This window comes from Chanodichthys erythropterus, chromosome 16 (genome assembly GCF_024489055.1).
Source record: "Chanodichthys erythropterus isolate Z2021 chromosome 16, ASM2448905v1, whole genome shotgun sequence".
Lineage (NCBI taxonomy): Eukaryota > Metazoa > Chordata > Actinopteri > Cypriniformes > Xenocyprididae > Chanodichthys > Chanodichthys erythropterus.
Window position 1 is genome coordinate 32,524,012 of NC_090236.1, and position 23,041 is coordinate 32,547,052.

Sequence of the window (23,041 nt, forward strand, 5' to 3'; positions counted from 1 at the left end):
CAAAAAAACAAATTCACTTTTGTTGTATAAGCATGCCTGTCCTTCTGTTAGCCAACACATTGCGCTTTGGCATCATTAACAACACTGACGCAATAAGAGAGTGAGACACATACTAATAACATTCTTACACTTACAGGCTATTCACGAGGAGGAAATAATTACTCGTTGTGTTCCAGCCACTTTGTCCCACTGTTTTTAGCCAAATTTTGCATCTTTATTGCTTTTCACAATCAAGTGTCAAGGAAAAAGAACACATAATCCGCGCCATGTTCAAACTCACATGGCTTGTAAACATAAAATGGAAAACTTTCACAAATATGCACATAAAGTGTGTGCATTATGTTTCACGCTTTTGAGTACACAGTAAAAAACAGGTATTTCAAATTAAACAATTTTGGTGGCTTAACTTCAGCGCAATTGTTAGTTTTAAGTATGTTACCGTTACACAGTAAACACATACGTTTTCATAACTAAAACAATAAAATTGTCCTAATAAAAATGACTTCTAATGTAAAATATCATTCAATGTAATATAAATCATTTTAAAATATCATATACTACCTGCTCATCATAATATTTTTTTATATGCCATTTCCATTTTTATTTAATTCTGAGAATTTAAAGTTAAAACAATAATACTTTAATCACAAATTTGAGTTAAGTCTAGCTGCAACTAGTTAATTTAAAAGTCTGCATGAAACAAGTTGTTGCAATAGTCTTTTCTTCCCTATTGCTATGTATATCCAAGTGAAACAGCTTCTTGAATAAGAAAAGATGTAGGGCGAGATTTTGTCCATCGGGAATTGATTGGATCGTTGTTGTTTGCTACTGCTGCGATCTCATGTGAGGGACAGGTTGCTCTGCTTGTCTGAAAAAGTAGGCAGTAGGCCAAGTGTAAAATGCAGATTGACGTGAATCCACAGACTGGAGCGCCGGCTATGCTGCTGCAGTAAAACTGGAGTGTTGTAAGAAGAACGCACTCTTGTCCACCACAGGCCTGGTTTCACAATCAAATTACTGAATGTGCTTCTGAAATTAGTGAGGGTGCTCTAGTAAAGTACAGAGAAATTGTATAAGCAACAGCTTCTAAGCACCAACATAACAGGAATAGTAGTGTACAGTAAGAGATTTACAAGTAATTTAAAGGTGCCCAAGAATGCTTTTTCACAAGATGTAATATAAGTCTAAGGTGTCCCCTGAATGTGTCTGTGAAGTTTCAGCTCAAAATACCCCATAGATTTTTTTTAATTATTTTTTTTTAACTGCCTATTTTGGGGCATCATTAACTATACACTGATTTTGGCAGTGCGCCGCCCCTTTAATTCGCCTGCTCCCTGCCACACAAGCTCTCGACTATATTACAGTGCATTTACAAAGTTCACACAGCTAATATAACTCTCAAATGGATCTTTACAAGATGTTCGTCATGCATGCTGTATGCATGCTTCGAATTATGTGAGTAAAGTATTTATTTTGATGTTTACGTTTGATTCTGAATGAGTTTGATAGTGCTCTGTGGCTAAAGCTAACATTACACACTGTTGGAGAGATTTATAAAGAATGAAGTTGTGTTTATGCATTATACAGACTGCAAGTGTTTAAAAATGAAAATAGCGACAGCTCTTGTCTCCGTGAATACAGTAAGAAACGATGGTAACTTTAACCACATTTAACAGTACATTAGCAACATGCTAACGAAACATTTAGAAAGACAATTTACAAAGATCACTAAAAATATCATGCTATCATGGATCATGTCAGTTATTATTGCTCCATCTGCCATTTTTCGCTGTTGTTCTTGCTGGCTTACCTTGTCTGTGCACAGATCCAGCCGTTAATACTGCCTTTCCTTGTCTAATGCCTTGAACATGAGCTGGCATATGCAAATATTGGGGTAATACATATTAATGATCCCGACTGTTACGTAACAGTCAGTGTTATGTTGAGATCCGTGTGTTTTCCGGAAGTCTTTTAAACAAATGAGATTTTTATAAGAAGGAGGAAGCAATGGGATTTGAAACTCAATGTATGTCTTTTCCATGTACTGAACTCTTGTTATTTAACTATGCCGAGGTAAATTCAAATTTTGATTCTAGGGCACCTTTAAAAGTTATTACTTTTACAAATAGCCTAATTAATGCATTTCAAAAATATTTAAACACTTCTGATTGGCCATTGCATTCAAGAGATCAACAGACACGACTCTAATTGGCTACATTGCTCAATGCAGCAAAAACACATTGTAAATAGAAACCTTTGATGCTTTCCAGAGCGTAAACACAAATACGAACTGGAGCATTTGCCAAATCTGTTCCTCTAATATACTATTATAACAGTTTAAACTGAGGGTGCTCTTGCATTCCATAGAACTGGGCCTGCTTGTCCAGAGACGAGTAAGTGAGAATCTCCACACATACCAAAGCAAACCTTTCATTTGAGTTGTGTATTCTTGTGTAATGATTAAGAATAAATAAATGGTGATTAAGAAAAAATCACCATTATTTCAGGTGACAAAACTTGCATTCATGTGGAGAAATAGCCAAATCAACATAATATATTGAAGGTCTTAAAGGGTTAGTTCACCCAAAAATGAAAATAATGTCATTAATTACTCACCCTCATGTCGTTCTACACCCGTAAGACCTTCATTAATCTTCAGAACACAAATTAAGATATGTTGATTAAATCTGATGAGGCCTCTATTGAGAGCAAAGCCATTCAAACTCTCAAGGTCCATAAAGGTACTAAAACATATTTAAATCAGTTCACGTGAGTTCAGTGGTTCTATCTTAATATTATAAAGAGAATACTTTTTGTGTGCCAAAAAAACAAAATAAAGACTTTTCAACAATATCTATATGGGCCAATTTCAAAACACTGCTTCAGCTTTACGAACTGAATCAATGAATCGGAGAACCAAAGTCACGTGATTTCAGCAGTTTAGCTTTTTTATAGGAGATCCGAATCAATAATACGAAACAAAGGATTCAAAAAGCTTCATGAAGCAGTGTTTTGAAATTGGCCTATATATTTATTGTTCAAAAGAGGTTATTTTGTTTTTTTGGCACACAAAAAGTATTCTTGCCGCTTTATAATATTAAGATAGAACCACATGAACTGTTTCAAATATGTTTTTAGTACCTTTATGGACCTCGAGAGAGGAAATGTCATTGCTGTGAATGGAGGCCTCACGGAGTCATTGGATTTCATCAACAATATCTTAATTTGTGTTCTGAAGATGAACGAAGGTCTTACGGGTGTAGAACGACATGAGGGCGAATAATAAATTACATTATTTTCATTTTTGTGTGAACTAACCCTTTAAATATTCACAAAAAAAAAATAATAATTTTTGAATGGTTGACAGTTTAGTTGTGACATCTCAGATTAGCTGAACAACATTTAGCAAATATTATCCTAAGTAAATATTAAAATGGCAACTTAGAAATCAGGGTTTGCGTGCTTCTTAAAAATAAAATCAACCAACTAGATTTTACACTTTAGATGGAAGAGGTTAGCATTAATTAGCATACAAATACAGTTTAACAATAAGAACTACAAGTAGCACATGGTTAAAAAAAGAAGGTTACAAGTTTCCAGTGTCCTTTACGATAGATAGACTGAATGTGTGCCAGGACTGATAAGCTTTAGTTTACTTGTATCTGTGACTTATCTCAAAGAAAGCCGAGATCACGCTTCAACACAAGCCAGAAGGAGATGAGCCGACACCTCCTCCACGCCCATTTTATCTCATGCAACAAAAAAGAACAAATATAATACACAAATGAATAACAATAATAGTGACTTATACTATGTATTGGCGTGTGCGTCTGTACGTGGGCGAAGGGGGAGGGGCTGTGCGCGTGAACTCAAATGTTTACATTGAATCTCTTACGAAAACTACAAGCAACGAGTTTACATTGAATCTCTTACGAAAACTACGAGCAACACTTATAAAATGATTTTAAATGTGCTTAAAGCACACATACTTGTTGTTCAAGCATATATGCATCGATTTACATGTTATTTGTCATAACGGCCATTCTTCAGTGTGTTTAACCTCTACAAATACTATAAACTCTCCATGTGGAGAAACCAACTGGGCTGGTACTTCACGAGGACACCCACAACCACACCATATACAGCGTTTTTTCATTTGCAGAGCCCTTTAAATGCTTAAATAATAGTTAAATGCACATTTAAGTCTGATCCAGTCGATAATGACAGTGATGCTTCCAATATGTCCATTAACCTCGAGACGTACCTGCTCCCGTCTCTTCTGCCAGCGGCCGCAGGGGCTTTCCTCCAAGATTTCACTCTCATCTTCACTCTCCTCCTCTTTCCCCCCGGACCCCGATATGTTCTCTGGGACGGACATAGTCATTTTACCCTTGTGTGCTGCTTTGACGGCTCCTTTAAGACCAACTGAGCACGCAGGACCTCCTGAGGCTTGCAGCGATGTTGTAGCTGCAAACGTGTTTCATTGAATATAGAAGAGTGACGAATCCTGCTGGTCACGACTTCAAGTTACAGTACTGTCGTCAACCCCATATAAATACTGCAACAAGCAGTAAAAACGACACGAACCGCGAAAATCGTTTTAAAAGCGAGGCGAAACATTCACTGTTCTGGTAAATTTAATCCCATCCTTACGGATTCTTAGAAAACAGGATACGGCTCCCGAAAGCAGACAGTGTCCTACGTGAGAGACGTGGGTCTCTAGACGTTCAGTCGCAGACAGTCCACCCTACACATACTCTAAAGAGCCCGACCAACAGACATCATTTCATCTCAGTCCAGCTTTCCCTACTGGCTGGAGCTTTCTGAATTTCCTCTTTTTAATATGCTACCGTAAAGCTTAGACAATATGCACACACTGAGATCCTTTTACTGTCCTGTGCCATAAAACTATTCAGTGCATGTCAGATTACTCAACCCCAGTCATAATTTATACAGTACAAAGGGTGATTGGGCTATAAATGGCCTAAACATAAAACAAAACAGTTTCAAATTTCAGTACACGTTTGTTTTGTTGCTTTAATACAATGTCATTTAATACAATTTTGTATTGAGTTCCTTAGAAAAAAAAGGGTTCAGTATGTAGAATAGTTCTTGACTATATATGGAGAAATGTCTTAAAGGGTTAGTTCACCCAAAAATGAAAATTCTGTCATTTATTACTCACCCTCATGCGGTTCCACACCCGTAAGACCTTCATTAATCTTCGGAACACAAATTAAGATATTTTTGTTGAAGTCCGATGGCTCCGTGAGGCCTCCATAGGGAGCAATGACATTTCCTCTCTCAAGATCCATTAATGTACTAAAAACACATCTAAATCGGTTCATGTGAGTACAGTGGTTCAATACTTATATTATAAAGCGCCGAGAATATTTTTGGTGCGCCAAAAAAACAAAATAACGACTTATATAGTGATGGCCGATTTTACTGCTTCAGGAAGCTTTGGAGCGTTATGAATCAGCGTTTCGAATCATGATTCAGATCGCATGTCAAACCGCCAAACTGCTGAAATCACGTGACTTTGGCACTCCGAACCGCTGATTCGACACGCTGGTTCATAACGCTCCGATGCTTCATGAAGCAGTGTTTTGAAATCGGCCATCACTATATAAATCATTATTTTGTTTTTTTGGCGAACCAAAAATATTCTCGTCGCTTTATAATATTAATATTGAACCACTGTACTCACATGAACTGATTTAAATAAGTTTTTAGTACATTAATGGATCTTGAGAGAGGAAATGTCATTGCTCCCTATGCAGGTCTCACGGAGCCATCGGATTTCAACAAAAATAATTTTTTGATGAAATTCAGAGCTCACTGACTCCTTCATATTTAACCGCACTTTCAAGGTCTAGAAAGGTACTAAAGACATCGTTAAAATAGTCCACATGACTACAGTGGTTCAACCTTAATTTTATGAAGCAACGAGAATACTTTTTGTGCATAAAAATAACGACTTTATTCAACAATTTCTTCTCTTCTGTTTCATTCTCCTATGCTGTTTATGTTCAGCACTTCCAGTTTCTACATCAGATCGCCAGCTCAGTATTGGCCAACTCTGTTCATACGAGCAGCACGATGTATGCGTGTGAGTAATTTTGTGGGGTATTTTAAGCTCAAACTTGACCAGACCATTGTATTATATAACTCTTGTGAAAGAGGGCATAATAGGTGCCCTTTAAACCAACCTGCTGGGTTTGTCCATATTTAACCCAACTTGGGTTGTTTTTAACCCAAGTGTAGCATCTGATTATGCTATGTTAGCCACTTGACAAAATAGTGTTTTTCTCTGAGGCATGGTAAAGCATGGTACTCGCAAAAAATCAAGTGAACTAGATTTAAACAATAAGACGTATTGAGCTATATAACAATAATTTGTTTTCTGTCTATAAATGTAACCAAACAGTTGTTCCCTTGCCTAATAAAACATGTAATATATTAAAGCGTCTTTAGTGTTTCCACGGTTTCTACAAAATAAAACCGGAAACCAAGGGTAACACGGATATGACGGCATTTACAGGTGACTCCCGGACACGTCCCGTATCCTTGGTTAAAATTGCGATTTTGTTACGATTTACAAATAGTTGGAAACATTTGGGATATTGTAAGTACTCAACTGAACCAACGATATATAACTGGCCTAGTGGTTTTTGGATATTTTACTTAAAAAATCTTACATATTGTGCCTTTAAGGTTGAACCACTGCAGTTACGTGAACTATTTTAACAATGTCTTTAGTAAATTAAATTTCTGTCTATGGAGGAGTTAGAGAGCTCTCGGATTTCATCAAAAATATCTTAATATTAAGGTTTTACAGGTGTGGAATGACATGAGTGTGAGTAATAAATGACAGAATTTTGAAATGATTGCATCATACTTACATGTTTAACAGGTTTTTTTTATTTTATTTTATTTTTTTACATTTTTTATTTTACTGATGGAGTATATTTATGAGCTGTTTAATTCATAACATTTAATTAAGATGAAAAATGATTTAAAAATGATCCCATAATGGAATCCCCTAAAATGGTCTATTTATGAAGCGCCTGACAGAACCCTTTAGATTCTAAACAAACATTTTCTTCTAAGAGAGTAAACTGTAAATGAGAAGTGTGTATGCAGTGGGTGTAAACAGTGAATTGTGTATGTGATTTAGGCTTCATCAAGTCAAGGCTTGCATGACTGTTGAAACTAGTATTTAAATGGGGTGACTGGGTTTAGACATGTGTGAAAACCTCCCGCAGCCTCTTAATACGCTTTCTCAGATCACATACAATGGCTCAAAAAATGTATTTGGACACATAAGCCCCACCTTTAAAAAAAGCATTTTTTTTTTTACAGTACATCAAACCAAGTGGCATTTTTTAAAATAGAAATATAGCACAAACACACTTGACAAAAAGACATTTCTGTTTTAAATTATATAGATTAAACAATTATAGATATTTAGGACACTTTAGACATTTTCTGGTTTTCAAATGTTAGTGAAACATGTAGTTCCACTGACCTGTGGTTTCTCTGCTAATAAAATGTGAGATAAACTTTATACAGTAGCCTACAAGCCCTAGAAATGACCCTGAGACTATTTGTTTAAAAGTAAAATTACAGAATTGCTCAGAAAAGGGAAGTTAGTTCTGAGAAAAGGTCTTACATCATTTGTTCGTGGATGAATACAATTACATTTAGACATTCTTAGTATACTAGTTTTAGTATTTAGTATATTAGGTGTCCAAAAGTGTCCACATATCTGTTTGGGGCTAACCCACCGTGTAGCATCTCACACTCATTGATCTTTTCTACCTTTCACACGCTTTCTTGCGAAATTCAATGAGAAGTTGCATAAGGCTATTGTCAGCCATTATACTTGAACATGGCGTTAATAAGCAATTGTACTCGAACACGGCATTCATCATTTTCTTTCATTGTATACATATATAAAAAGACTCACTTTTTACAACCTTGTTTCTTCATTCAGTTCCTGAAAGTTCATTTTACCAACATCTGTTCTATTACTTTCTAAAAAGTTTTCATTTCATTATTGGAAATAATATTCCTTTTTTTTTTTTTTTTTTTTTTTTTTTTACTTACTAACGCTTTCTTAGCTTACTTTCTTAGAAAAGCACTTCTACTAAATTCCCCCTGAGGTAACAACTCTTATACCTGAACAACTTATTTCCCTGCCAGTTAATGCCTGCCAGAATGACTGTCTGTTCTCTGTTTATTTTTGTAAATAGAATTTGTACAAACCTCTAGACATCTCTTACTGGAGATTTTGAGCCACCTGTTGGTGAAGTTGTGTAATTACAAAAGATTACGAATATCTAATCAACGCTCTAATATTTGATATCTAATAACTGAACCATGCTTATCGATCATAGGTACTTGTGTTGGTTGTGTACAAGCTGTTCTGTCACCTGAACAGGAAGAACAATACAGAAAATCCACAGTAACCAAGAGGATACAATAAAGGTTCTTTTAGGCAATTCAAAATCTATAATGTAACTTCTTGAACAATCATCTTTCCACACTAGTCACACACACACACACACACACACACACACACACACACACACACACACACACACACACACACACACACACACACACACACACACACACACACACACACACAGGACTCTAGTCTGGTCTCATATAGTACATCCACATAAATCTGATAGTAACCTTCGCTAATTTGAAATAACTAGCTAATAGAGATAATGACAGTTATTTTTACCTTAAACCTTAAAGAGTTAGTTCACCCAAAAATGAAAATTCTGTCATTAATTACTCACCCTCATGTCGTTCCAAACCTGTAAGACCTTTGTTCATCTTCAGAACACAAATTAAGATATTTTTGATGAAATCCAATGGCTCATTGAGGCCTCCATAGAGTACCTCAGAGATGACGTGTTTTTGTAGGCAAAACCCAGAAGCAAGTTAGCATTTTAGGACTTCCGGTCCCATCGCCCTAAAGTCTCCCAGATAGCACACGTACGTCTGCAAGACGTCTGTTAAAGATCACTTCATCTGGAAAGCATCTGCTGTTTACAAACATCTAATAGACGTCTTTAAGATGTCAGTTTTACATACATTCTAAATCATAAACATCTTAAAGACGTCTTCTAAACGTCTATTTGACATCTGACAGGATACGTCCTATAGACGTATTCCAGATGAGCAAACACCCTAAATAATACGTCTTCCAGATGTAAACACACACATCAAATAGACGTCTCCGAGATGTACGTGTGCTATCAGGGCTATGGGTTTTTGCTAAATCGCCTGAAATAAGGTCTGTGGTTAACAAAGCCTCTAAATATTTTCATGTTTTGATCTATGACATAAATCACACCAGTTATAACCCGCTTGTGATTTTTTAAACCTTTATTGTGTCTTAAAAATGGCGGTTGCTAACAAGTTGCTAAAAGGGACTACTTCCTTTGGCGGGGACTTTAGACATCATCATGACAAACAGGACATTTGACACTTATCCATGAAAAAGTGGATAAGTATTCATACACAGCGCAGATCATAATCAGCGAGCATGTTTTTAAATGAAGTTGTTTTTTAAATAAAGTTTGAGGAAGCTTGGTGGTGGTGACGTTGATCCGCGACTATGGTGTGCTGTAGTCCGTTTATAGCCTACTGTTAGATTTTTATATCTGACGACTTTATTTAGGCTTCAAAATGTATAAATATTGTGTTAACTTGTAAAGATTATCTTGATAGACAAAATGTGTAAGTGTCATAACCCTTTGAGTTATGCATGAGTGGAGTGAACTGAAGAGAAGAAGCACCAACATGGAGCTGGAATCTGGAGAGGATCTGGAGAGATTCTGCATGAAGGAATGGTCTCTGATCTCTTGGCAGGTGTTCTCCAAACTCATCAGGCATTATAGGAGAAGACTTAGAGCTGTTATCTTGGGAAAAGAAGGTTGCAAAAAGTATTGAATAAAAGGGTACGATTAATTTGTGAACAATGTGTATTGGAGAAAAACATTCCTCTTATAATGAGATTTCCCCCCCCCCCCATTTAAAATTATTCTCCAATGAAAGATTGGATTTTTGTATATTTTTTAAATAAAAGATCAAAAGTATTAACAATGCAGATTTATTTTCACATTTCTTCTTCTTTGGTCATATTTACTAAAGGTGTGAATAATTTTGAGCACAACTGTAACCCTTTGAAAGTAACGACTCATAATAAAATAAAAATTTTTACATTTGAGTTTTGTTAAATGACCATCCCTACAGTATAAATTCCGGGTATCTCTTGTTCTTTGAAACCACACTAATGGGGAAGACTGCTGACTTGGCAATGGTCCAGGAGAAACTCATTGACACCCTCCACAAAGAGAGTAAGTCACAGATGGTCATTACTCAATGTGGTGGCTGTTTACAGAGTGATGTATCAAAGCATTTTAAATGCAAAGTTGACTAGAAGGAAGAAATTGGGTAGGCAAAGGTGCACAAGCAACAGGGATGACCACAAGCTTGAGAATACTGTCAAGTAAAGCCGATTCAAACACTTGGGAGAGCTTCACAATGAGTCAAATGAAGCCGGAGTCAGCACATCAAGAGTCACCACACTCAGACATCTTCAGGAAAAGGACTACCAAGCCACTTCTGAAACAGAAACAACGTGAGAAGCATCTTACCTGGGCTAAGGAGAAAAAGAACTGGACAGTGAACAGTGGTCGAAAGTCCTCTTTTCAGATAAAAGTAAATTTTGCATTTCATGTTGAAATCAAGTGCAAAGTCAATGCAGCCATCTTCCAGGAGATTTTGGAGCACTTTATGCTTCCATCTGTTGACAAGCTTTATGGAGATGCTGATTTCCTTTTCCAGCAGGACTTTAGCACCTGCCCACAGTGCAAAAACTACTTCCAAATGGTTTGCTGACCATGATATTACTGTGTTTTATTGGCCAGCCAACATGCCTGACCCCTGAATCTATGGGACATTTTCAAGAGAAAGATGAGAAACAGTCGATCCAACAATATACAGATGATCTGAAGGCTCAATAGTGTCTCAGCAGTGCCACAGGCTGATCACTTCCATGCTATACTTCACTGATGCTGTAATTTGTGCTAGGATCAAGTCATGTGCTGTAATATGTGCTGCCGACCAAGTATTGAGTGCACAAATGAACATACTTTAAAGAACTTGAACTTTTCTGTTTTGAAAATCAATTTTTTGATTGATCTTAGGAAATATTCTAATATTTTGAGATACTGGATTTTGGACTTTCATGAGCTGTATGCTCTAATCATCAAAATTAAAAAACAAAACAAAAAAACATATGAAATGTTTTACTTTACATGTAGGGAATCTAGAATATATGAAAGATTCATTTTTTAAAATAATTTACAATTAAAAAAATGAACTTTTTCATGATATTCTAATTATATGACCAGCACCTGTATATGTATCAATTACATCGTTTCACCAGTAGGTGTTGACAAGTTAAAAAATTTATTTGTCTTTGAATATTTAAGAGATTTGTTCAAAAACACTGAACCATCTAACCTATCTTTTAAAAAAAAAAACTGATTCTCAGTTTATTCAGAATCGTGCAGCTCTAGTGTGAATGTATGATCAGTGGTGGAATTGGTTGCGATGCAAGTGGCACCAAGTTAAATCTTGCCTAGGGCAGCAAATTGGCTTTTGAGCATGCATGACCCCTGCATGATAAGGAGGAACTGACACCGCCGGTGGAGGGCACTCAGTAAAACAGCTCGATCTACGGCGTCTCGGTTTGGACAAAAAGTGTCGTTTCCAGTCCATCAATGACGATGGGTGACACGATTTTTGAAGAATTAGAAGATTTGATGCATTTTTCTGTCGCCGATTTGCCCGCTCGTGGATATGCAGTGATGGAGGAGATCCGACGACAAGGGAAACTGTGTGACGTTACCCTAAAAGTACTGTGCTCTTCTTTGTTAGGGTTAATTTGCTAGTGAAATGCTAACCAAGTAGCACTGGGCTGTCAGCATGGTAGAGGCTAGTGAAGTCCAGACACTGTTAGCAGAAGGAAGAGCTGTAATTTTCAAGCATGTCAGGTCGTTTGCTAATATGTCTCTTTTGCATACAAAATTGAGCTTTATATATTTTGTATCAGTTTTGAAGGAGATTTACTCTAGTGTTATTTAGTTAGCATGTACAGCTAACACCCTCATCAGCTGCATATAAGCTGGATATTATAAACTATTAAAGCACGGAAGAGGAACAGTTCATCCTACTGTTATTGCTATTATTATTTTAACCGGTAGAGAAATTATAAACGGCTTGGGCTGTGAATTCGCCTTACATGGTCTGTTGAGTAGTTGTCATTTCCTTATGTTTAATGTTTAACTATATTGTCAAGCTGAGTTTGATAGAAACACCTGTTTCCCCCCCCCCTTTGTTTGTCATTACGCGATAAGTTATTTTTAAAACTATTTTCCCCTCCCAAATAATAATTTCTATGCAATATATTTTTTTTATATTCGAAATTTTCATTACTTTGTTGAGGGAATTAATTAAACATTTTTTATAAATAAATAAAAAATTAATTAAAATAATGATGTCAGTTTACATCTAGATTTCTTTTGCTGTTTTAGCCTATCTTAAAGCTTGTTTTAAATAATTTTGAGGCCCCATTGGAAGTGTGCTGTCATCCCAGCCCACTGTTTGAGAACCACAGCTTCAGATTCATTACATACTAAATTCAAATACCTTAAGTCAAGTTAAGGTTTATTTCTTAAAAGCACCTCAATAAAGCATGCAACAGTAAATGGAGGAACAGAAATGTTGTTTCTGCAGCTCAAGAAAAGAAAAGAAAGGTAGAATATAGTAGAGACATAAGTGTTTAAAAATGAGACATTAAGATATATATATGGAAATGTATGTTTTATATGAAAGGTAAAAGTGCAAAATAGTGCAAATTACTTTTCTATACCAAAAAAAAGAGGTGGTTTGCTGCTGCCTCCTTGTTTTAGAGTGATGTGTATATAATTACTATTATATATGTTGCTGTATAAAGCACAATTAGAAGAAGCATCAGCTAATGAAACCTGTCTCTGATCTGCTGCTGTGCTTTAACTGTTGCATCATCAGCCCTTTATGTGGGTCACAGAGAGCAATAATCCTTTTATCTTTTTCACCTGACCTGCTGTACACATGTCTTTGCTAACTGACAGCTGGCTTATTGTACATACTACAGATCATGCTTAGGATTATGGTATATTTTCAGTATATCAGGTTTTCTTAATCCCTCAATGTTCCATTTTCCCCCAAAATTTCTGCTTTATTCATTAAAATTCCACTTGTCTGTTAATTTCTGGCCTAGAGAATGGATATACATTGTGATCATTTGGGTGAAGGGATAATAATGTTTCAGATTTTTCATTTGGCACTCAATAAAATGCCACTGACTGAATTACACATTACACATTTCTATGTATTATGTGTATGAGATGATTTCTGATCAAGATTTGTGCATCTGTCTGTGTGTATGCAGGTAGGAGAGCACAAATTCAGTGCTCACAGAATAGTTCTTGCTGCTTCTATTCCGTACTTCCATGCCATGTTCACCAATGACATGGTGGAATGCAAACAGGATGAGATCGTCATGCAGGGCATGGACCCCAGGTGAAGATGCAAAACCAATCAACAATCAAGATCTCTAGACATAGTCTTTTTTAGTCTGTAAGTGTTTGTTAATACTTTCATCTCTGTTTTGCCTCTAAACAGTGCACTTGAAGCTCTAATAAACTTTGCCTACAATGGACACATAGCCATAGACCAGCAGAACGTCCAAGCCCTCCTGATAGGGGCCAGTTTCCTGCAGCTTCAAAATGTCAAAGATGCCTGCTGCTCTTTTCTACAGCAGAGGTACAGATTAAACACATAATGATTTCTTCATAACATATAATATAGATATTGTTATATATATATATATATATATATATATATATATATATATATATATATATATAATATAATATAATATAATATAATATAATATAATATATATATATATATATATATATATATATATATATACACACACACATACACACACTGACACAGTACTGTTCAAAAGTCTTACACACTTGTTGTAAAAATGAGGATGCTTTCAAAAACAATGTCATAAATAGATTTTAATTATCAATTAACTTCTATTAACTAAATCAAATTAATATTTGGTGTCACCCTTTGTGTTTAAAACAGCTTTTGTCCTAGGTGTGTATAATATATATATATATATATGCAGGTGTATGTATATAGATATATATATGCAGGTGTTTGTATATGTGTGTGTATATATATGTACATATATGTGTAGATTTGTATGTATATACACAAAAATGCAGGTTTGGTAAAGCATTAACTTCTGAATCTTTTTATAAAATTATTTTTTCAATTATTTTTCTACTCTGATTAATTTTTGAAATACGATCATTTACACAGTTACTGTCAACTTGTTTTCATGACAATTTTTTTATGCCCCCTTCTGGATTGGAGTGTGGATCCCCTGTGACTGACTGTATGCATCGTTTGACTGTATTCACCAAACCGTGACGGTTTGGGATTAATCAAATACATGTACCGTTACACCCCTAATATAAGGATCATGTGACACTGAAGACTGGAGTAATTATGCTGAAAATTCAGCTTTGCCATCACAGAAATAAGTTACATCTTAAAATATAAGTAAACAGTAAAAAAAAAACCACATTATTAATTATTTCACATTATTAATATTTTACCGTATTTTGATCAAATAAATGACTGCTTTCAAAAACATTTATTTTACATTTTATTTATGTACACAAAAATAAACTCTTATTTTATAATCACATTATTAGTGCTGCACAAAATATTGCAATTTACACAAGATTTGGCAAAGACTGCGACTATTTTATGCGCAGCTTGTCAGAGCTGTACGGCTCTTTGATCAGTAGCAAATGCTGCTCCATCTGAAAGCCAGAGGGCGCACTTTTGTAGAAACTCCTGCCACAGAAGTAGACAACACACTTAATTCCGGTATAATCAAATAATAATGATAGGATCAAATAATCGTAATCAGGCCATCATGTAATAACACTGACAGGCCTCTCTCAGGTTATGGAGTTAGAAAGATTATAAAAACGAGATATGAAAGTGATTCATTTCATATACACAGATCATTGTAGAGTTGCTCCTAATTTACAGGTTGCATCCAAAGAATTGCCTTGGTGTACGGCAGTTCGCAGAGACTATGATGTGCACTACACTTTACGATGCAGCCAACATCTTCGTTCACCAGCACTTTGTGGAGGTATCTTTGTCCGAGGAGTTCCTGGCCCTTCGACCGGAGGAGGTGTTTGAGCTTGTGGGCTGCGATGAGCTCAATATCCAAGCAGAGGAGCAGGTCAGATTCTAATGACTAACATAAAGTGACATAATGTTTTCTTTAATGAGACAAAATAAAACGAGAGAGAGCCTGATCCTATTTGTTGTTTGTAGGTGTTTGAAGCCGTGCTTGCTTGGGTGCGACATGCACGTGAAGATCGGGAACCACGGTTACCGGAGTTACTGTCTAAAACCCGACTGCCTCTATGTCGACCTCAGTTCCTCGCTGACCGAGTCCAACAAGATGAGCTTGTACGCTGCTGCCACAAATGCAGGCAAGTTTCTGTTCGATAACTTATTCCCCATAGATGGACCTTATGGGGAAACGCACTGTTTCAAATCCAAAATATGCTATTTTTGCAGATGCAAATCTACATGAAATACATTTTCAATACAATATCTAATATTTGTACTTCAAACCAGCAGCGGAAGTTGCGATAATCTTTTCATCCCTATTGTGATGTAAATCTGAGTGAAATTTGATGAACAAGAAAAAATGTAGTGCAGGACTTGGTCATTGGAAATTAATTTGGATCAAAGTTGTTTGCTATTGTTGTGATCTCATGTAATTGCCCAGGTGAAAAAAAAAAAAAAACATTTCTATAATATACTTAAAGTGCTCTATTTTCGTGCACTAATTTTGTACTTTATATACTAAAAATTCTTCTTTAGTACTTCTTAAGATAATCTTAAGAAGAACATCTAAGTGTACTCAACTGTGCTATTTTGAGACAGCATGAAATATGAACTAAAATGTGCTTTTAATATACTATCTCTGTATTTAAAAAATTTATTTAGATATCACTTATAGTACATTTGAACCCATAGTGTACTACAAATGGTAAATAAATAGGTTTTTTAAATATAAGAAGATGATCTTAAGTAGTACTAAAGAAGAATTTTTAGTGTATTAAGTACAAAATTAGTACGCAAAAATAGAGCACTTTAAGTACATTAGAGAAGTGTACTGTTTTTCCACCTGGGTGTTGGTTGTCTTGCCCTTACACTGAAAAACACGTCATCAAAAATGATTACAGATGAAACATTTATAATAATTGCTTCAAAATTCCATTAAATAATGGTCCATTTTGATTTCATGATGACTTTAAGGTTTTGTTTTATTTTATTTTATTAGCATATGGGTCATTGACATGACGTGCATATTTATGTGTCCAAGTGAGTTATTTCCTTTTAGAATAATTTGATAAATTCATAACACATATCACTTTATTCTATAAAACCAATTTAGTTTCTATTCATTTTTAGTACATTTAAATAATACATATTATTTTACTGTATGTTTTGTTATCTTAAACCCCCAATATGTCAGGTGGTGCAACTGTCTGAACAAATGAACAGACTATTTAAGTATTTAAAATGGTGTCTTAATAATAAAAAATTAAAAACTAAATACTATGGCATCATTTCAGGTTTAAAACCTTTCAAATTAACACATTTTATAATAGTATTTTTAAAGCTGTTGAGATAATTAAAACACTTTTGTTCAGCAATTTATATATTCTCAAATATCAGGGTGGCACAACTGCAAACATGGCTCTTTTATTATGAATTGACAAGGTAATAACAGTAAACATGATAATGCATCATCCAGAGAGCCCCAACTGATCCGCTGATTTCAAGTAAGTGTAGGTTGGTACACTTTCCATGTCAGGTGGTACAACTACAGTATATACATATAACTATTTGGTTGTACCACCTGACACAAAAACAGTCAAAAAACTAATTTAAACAGTCCCACCCAAAAAATGCATTACATCAGTTTTGAAAAGAGTTTTGAAGCTTTATTTGTCAATGACCCAAATATAAATTATTGGTGGCTGGTAGCATTATTTAGTAATACTTTTGAAAGGATGTGGGGATTAATTATTTTTGGGAATTGTTTGTGCATTTCCAAAAGTATCCATGCATGAACATGCATTTGTCTTTTACTCTGACAGGGACCTTGTTGATGAGGCGAAAGATTACCATCTGATGCCAGAGCGACGGCCGCACCTCCCAGCCTATAAGACCCGACAGAGATGTTGCACATCCATTGCAGGTTTAATCTATGCAGTCGGGGGCCTCAACAGCGCTGGTACCTCCTCCTTCACACTGTCCTTTTAGAAAACTCATGTTCTAGTTACTGTCAAGTGTCAGTTTTTGATATTGAGTCAATGTTTTATGAACAGGTGACTCATTAAATGTCGTGGAGGTATTTGATCCAATTGGAAACTGTTGGGAGCGATGCCAACCTATGAGCACAGCCCGCAGCCGAGTGGGTGTTGCTGTTGTGAACGGGCTGCTTTATGCCATTGGTGGTTACGACGGTCAATCACGGCTTAGAACCGTGGAAGTTTACAACCCAGAAACTGACACATGGACCAAAGTTGCTAGCATGAATACTCAACGCAGGTAGGAAATTGTGAAATGTTGAGGGAAATACACCAATCAGGCATAACATTATGACCACTGACAGGTGAAGGGAATATATCTCTTCATCACGGCACCTTTTAGTGGATGAGAATTAGGCAGCAAGTGAACATTTTGTCCTCAAAGTTGATGTTTTAGAAGCAGGAAAAATGGGCAAGTGTAAGGATTTGAGTGAGTTTGACAAGGGCCAGATTGTGATGTCTAGACGACTGGGTCAGAGCGTCTCCAAAACTGCAGCTCTTGTGGGGTGTTCCCGGTCTGCAGTGGTCAGTATCTATCAAAAATGGCCCAAGGAAGGAACAGTGGTGAACCGGCGACAGGGTCATGGGCGGCCAAGGCTCATTGATGCACGTGGGGAGAGAAGGCTTGCCTGTGTGATCCGATCCAAAAGACGAGCTACTGTAGCTCAAATTGCTCAAGAAGTTAATGCTGATTCTGATAGAAAGGTGTCAGAATACACAGTAAATCACAGTTTGTTGCGTATGGGGCTGCATAGCATTTGTTCAGGAATGGTTTGAGGTGTTGACTTGGCCTCAATTCCCCAGATCTCAATCAAATCAAGAATCAGTGGGATGTGCTGAACAAACAAGTCCAATCCATCGAGGCTCCTCCTCCCAACTTGCAGGACTTAAAGGATCTGCTGCTAACATCTTGGTGCCAGATACTACAGCACACCTTCAGGGGTCTAGTGGAGTCCATGCCTCGACGGGTCAGGGCTGTTTTGGCAGCAAAAGGGTGACCAACACAATATCAGGAAGGTGGTCATAATGTTATGCCTGATTGGTGTATATATAATATATTTTATTTGAAAAGCTATTTTGAAGCTAAAATTGAATTTGAATAATTGAATTTGCAAATACAAGTACATGTCATTATATATATATATATATATATAATATCTGATGCTTTTGGTCTTCTCTTTCTTCTGCATTAGTGCGATGGGAACAGTTGTTGTTGATGGTCATATATATGTCTGTGGTGGATATGATGGCAAGTCCTCTCTAAATTCAGTTGAGTGCTATTCCCCAGAGACTGACAGGTGAGTCATACATTCTTTAGAAAATGTTTAGAAAATTATTTGGATCAATGTAGGGATGTCACATGATTAATTTGTAAATCAAGTAATCAGCATTTTAAGGAATGGAAAATATTTTGTTGGAAAAAAAAAAACTAAAGCCTTTCAAAATACATATAACTGTGTGACAATAATGTTTGGATCAAAAATATTTTTATTAATACTACTAAAATACATAATGTTATTTTATATGTGTGCTGTATTATATTGCAAAAGAAACTAATAATAATTTATTTATTTATTATTACTACCTTCTACCCTGCCTTATGATTGTTATTACACTTTTACGATTGAATATTAAAATCTAATGCTTATTTAATCTTGGCCGAACTATATTGAATTTGAAAGGTCCTATCATGCATTTCCTAAACAAAGAAATGATAGTTCAATATTTGAGCACTGCTTTATGATAGAAAGTGTGAATACAGCCTAAAAGACCTGCTTCTCTCTGTTATATCATTTAATAATGATTTTTTATTTGTTAATATAATATTTTGTTTAAAATAGCAAATTAATGTAATTAATATTATTTCTTCTATTATAATTTGTTTTTGTTCTTTATTTTATTGCTGGCTGATTATTTGAATAATTACTTGAAACAGTGTTTACTTATTACACTGCATTTTTATTTTCATAATTAAATGTAATATATTGATATTTAATATAAAGTAAAGACGTGTTCAGTAGCAGCGTTTGCTGTGATTCATTCTGGAATCAGAATGTGTCTGATTTTGTGTGTCTTGTGCTACCAGATGGACAATAGTGACAGAAATGAGCGCAAGCCGCAGTGCTGCTGGTGTTACTGTGTTTGAAGGCAGAATATATGTTTCAGGTGGTCATGATGGTCTACAGATCTTCAACACGGTAAGTGAACATCATAATTCTACTGACAGGATGTAAGTTACAAAATACAACAATATGTTAAAAGAATACTCCTTGTTGTTTCATGTCTCTGCCACTAGGTGGAGTACTATAACCAGCATACAGCATTATGGCACCCTGTTGCTCCCATGATAAACAAGCGCTGTCGGCATGGTGCTGCAGCCGTGGGCAGCAATCTGTATGTGGCTGGAGGTTATGACGGCTCTGCGTTCCTTAGTGGAGCAGAGGTTTACAGCTCAATAACAGATCAGTGGAGCCACCTTGTGGCCATGAACACTCGACGCAGCCGCATTTCTCTAGTGGCCAACTGCGGTCGACTCTATGCAGTGGGAGGTTATGATGGACAGTCCAATCTCAGCTCTTTGGAAATGTACGACCCAGAAATTAACCGCTGGACGTTTATGGCACCAATGGTTTGCCATGAGGGTGGGGTAGGGGTAGGCTGTATACCTTTACAGCCCACTTAACGCAACAGTCTCCCTCAGCCCTCCCCCCCCCCCCCCCCCAAAAAAAATGTTTTTGTACTGAGTAATCTAACAAAATGCACTCATGATCCTTGCTTCACATGTTTGCATCAGAGGTACCATTATTCAGGCTTTTATTCTTAGAAAAGCCTAACGCAGATATGCCAGTACACCTTTATTGGTGACATAATCCTGTTCTGTTCTTTTGACAACCAAATGTAAAATTCATACATGCATTCAAAGACATTCACAACAAATGGGCCGGATGTCTGCTAAAAAATGCACTTTTGCACTGTTAACAGATAGCGTGTATTGTGGGCCCATTTAAGCATCAGTTGTTGGATAATATCATATAAATTTGTCATTTTTATTCCTCTAAACTGGAAGCCAACTTAGATTTCTAGACAGGTGAAAGTTAACCACTGTTAACCCATGCCATAATTGGGAGAGAATAATCAAGTAGGTATGATTAATGAGGATAAAGCTGTTTTTAATTCTATTTTATCAAGATTTTTTCATACTTAGAAGTACTAATCGTATTTTATTTGGGAAATTGCTCATAATGAATGTTGCAAATCATGATGGAAATTTAATGTGAGTGAATGACCGCTTATGTGTCTGCGCAAAACATCTGCTAGATGTGCCATGACTTTCCACTCTACATGAGAATATGTTTTGATTTCACCACTTTATTGACTTGAATTCTCCTAAATTTGAAAGAAAACAGGTTTTTGGTCAGTTTTTAGTGTGTAGATCTTTTCGATTTTGGGAACGCCGATCACCAGCTCTGTGTACTGGATGGATGGGTTGTGATGTGCCCATCTAATCCCATTTCTTTTTCATTTTCTCTCATATTTTTGAGAATCAGCACACATACCAAAAAGAGGGAGCGTGAAATTGACATTAACTGACAAAGTTAGAGAGGACTCTTGTCAGAAATGTGCTTTCAGGATTATTCACCATGTTGAAGTTTGAGTGTTGGAGGTTTAAATAGAACGTTCCCTCGTGCTTTGTGCAAAAAAATGTCCAAATTATGGTTCAAGACTGTATAGTTGTATACATTTTTAACTTCAAATAACACATCTGAAATTAGGATTACTGACTGTGAATTTTTAACACGGTTTATATTTTCTTTCTCATATTACCAATACTGCATTTCTCTGCTGATTTTATTTTAGGATTTATTTTGTATTAACTTCCAATTGTGATGCAGTATTTCTACTTTTAATTTATTATTAGCTGTAATCGTTCTTCTTTTTGTAGCATTGCACATTGTAGTTTTTAAGTCACATAAATGCAAATCAAGTTTACGTTTTACAGAAATCTAATATATATATGAATCACATTTTCTGTATGTGTTTGAATATATTCCTCAGCTACCTCCGTATGAGATGGGAGAGCTCAACAGGGACAAATATCGAGTCGGTCGCCCTGGTGTCTTTTAAAAACATTTCCATTTAACCTGAAGGAATGGCATTAACTGAGATCTTTTGTGTGGGACTAAAACATTCTTTTTCACATAATTCCTAAATGTCTTAAATAAACATTGATTTTATGGACACAATGCCGCCCTGTGCCGTAATTTTCCCTGTGACGCACGACGACTTTGGGTCACACCCTTTGAGTGGTGTTTTAATTGAACAGACGTGTGCCTGTTCACTGTTAGTATGAGAGTGAAGGATGACTGGGAACATGCAAAGAGCCCTGCTGGTGGTGTTGCTGCTCATCTCCGTGCTGAACTTCTCAGCTGCTTTTCCCATGGAGCCACTTCAGAAGGTATAATATATATGAATCTTCTTTTTAAAATGGGAATAAACCCAAAATGTATCATTAGAACAGTTTAAGGTTTGAAAAGAATAACAATAACTGATGCTATGCATTTGTTGTTCATCTTGCAGACACCTCTACTGGTCCAACCATCAGATCCACAGCCGTCAGAAAGTGTAACACTAGGAAACTCGCAGGTGAGAACAGTGTTTTGTGATGTGACCCAATCAGACTTATTTGTTCATATGAAGAATATTACAGCTGTGCTGATGTTCATAGGACGTGAGGGTCAGCAGTCTTGGATTTCGTCTGAAAAGAGCGAATTCTGCTAACACAAAGAAACCGGCCCGTTACTGTGCTGGATGCTTCTCAGTTATTGGAGACCCAACAAGACCGGAGAAATGAAATCTGCTATATCCAAATTCAAATAAACATGTATACCTGCATAGTTCATATACCTAAACATGAATAACATCCAGTTTCTGTGGGAAAGGATAACTTGTTTTTAATCTGATTATGCACCTATATTTTAGTATGTTATGTTAGACTGTCATTTCTTAAAATTTTGCACTTTTTTTTTTACATTCAATATGTTTTTAGTAAATGCTTAAAGTAGCGTTAATGCGGGGCTGTTTTTCTTGGTTACCTATTTGTACTAGAAATATCAGTAAGCTATTGTCTTTTGTTTTAGCTTTGCGTTTTTCCCCATGCATGCAGTAAACTTGCTATTTGAGGATTTCCTAAACAAAGAAATGATAGTTCAGAACGATAACATGGATTTGAAGTAACGTCTAAGTGGCTGTTTCATAGACGTGTCATTATAACCACAAGGTGTCATTATCGTGTTAAGGAGCTTCAGTTTTGACCATAGTCAATTATTCAGATTTCCCACACTGTCATTTATGGATTTGGTACCCGTGGGAGTAAAACAGAATATAGGAAAGCCACTGGAGTGTCTTTGTATATAAAATCTTCAGCTAAATGCTAAATAAAAATGAATTGAAGTCAATGTTTCATGAGT

At 36.0% G+C, this 23,041-nt stretch overlaps 2 protein-coding genes across 5 annotated transcripts in view; one reads left to right on the forward strand and one right to left on the reverse strand.

The window, feature by feature from the left end:
• The window catches only part of nrbp2a (nuclear receptor binding protein 2a), a 43,459-nt gene extending 38,593 nt beyond the window's left edge, over positions 1 to 4,866 (reverse strand). For 2 of the 4 annotated variants that reach the window (XM_067363991.1, XM_067363990.1), the window contains exon 1: positions 4,265 to 4,860. In XM_067363991.1, coding sequence (XP_067220092.1) covers positions 4,265 to 4,384 — 120 coding nt within the window. In that variant the 5' untranslated portion in view covers positions 4,385 to 4,860. Of the gene's footprint in view, positions 1 to 4,264 lie in introns of all 4 variants that reach the window. The other 2 variants (XM_067363989.1, XM_067363988.1) reach the window with 2 other exon arrangements.
• Positions 4,867 to 11,777: 6,911 nt separating this feature from the next.
• On the forward strand, positions 11,778 to 23,027 carry klhl18 (kelch-like family member 18). Its single transcript, XM_067363323.1, has 12 exons — positions 11,778 to 11,948; positions 13,526 to 13,656; positions 13,759 to 13,899; positions 15,223 to 15,421; positions 15,517 to 15,677; positions 17,361 to 17,497; positions 17,592 to 17,814; positions 18,767 to 18,871; positions 19,660 to 19,771; positions 19,870 to 22,029; positions 22,152 to 22,217; positions 22,300 to 23,027. Exons 1-10 carry the CDS (start codon positions 11,814 to 11,816, stop codon positions 20,254 to 20,256), a joined length of 1,731 nt encoding a protein of 576 aa, XP_067219424.1. The 5' UTR covers positions 11,778 to 11,813; the 3' UTR covers positions 20,257 to 22,029; positions 22,152 to 22,217; positions 22,300 to 23,027.
• Positions 23,028 to 23,041: the final 14 nt, after the last annotated feature.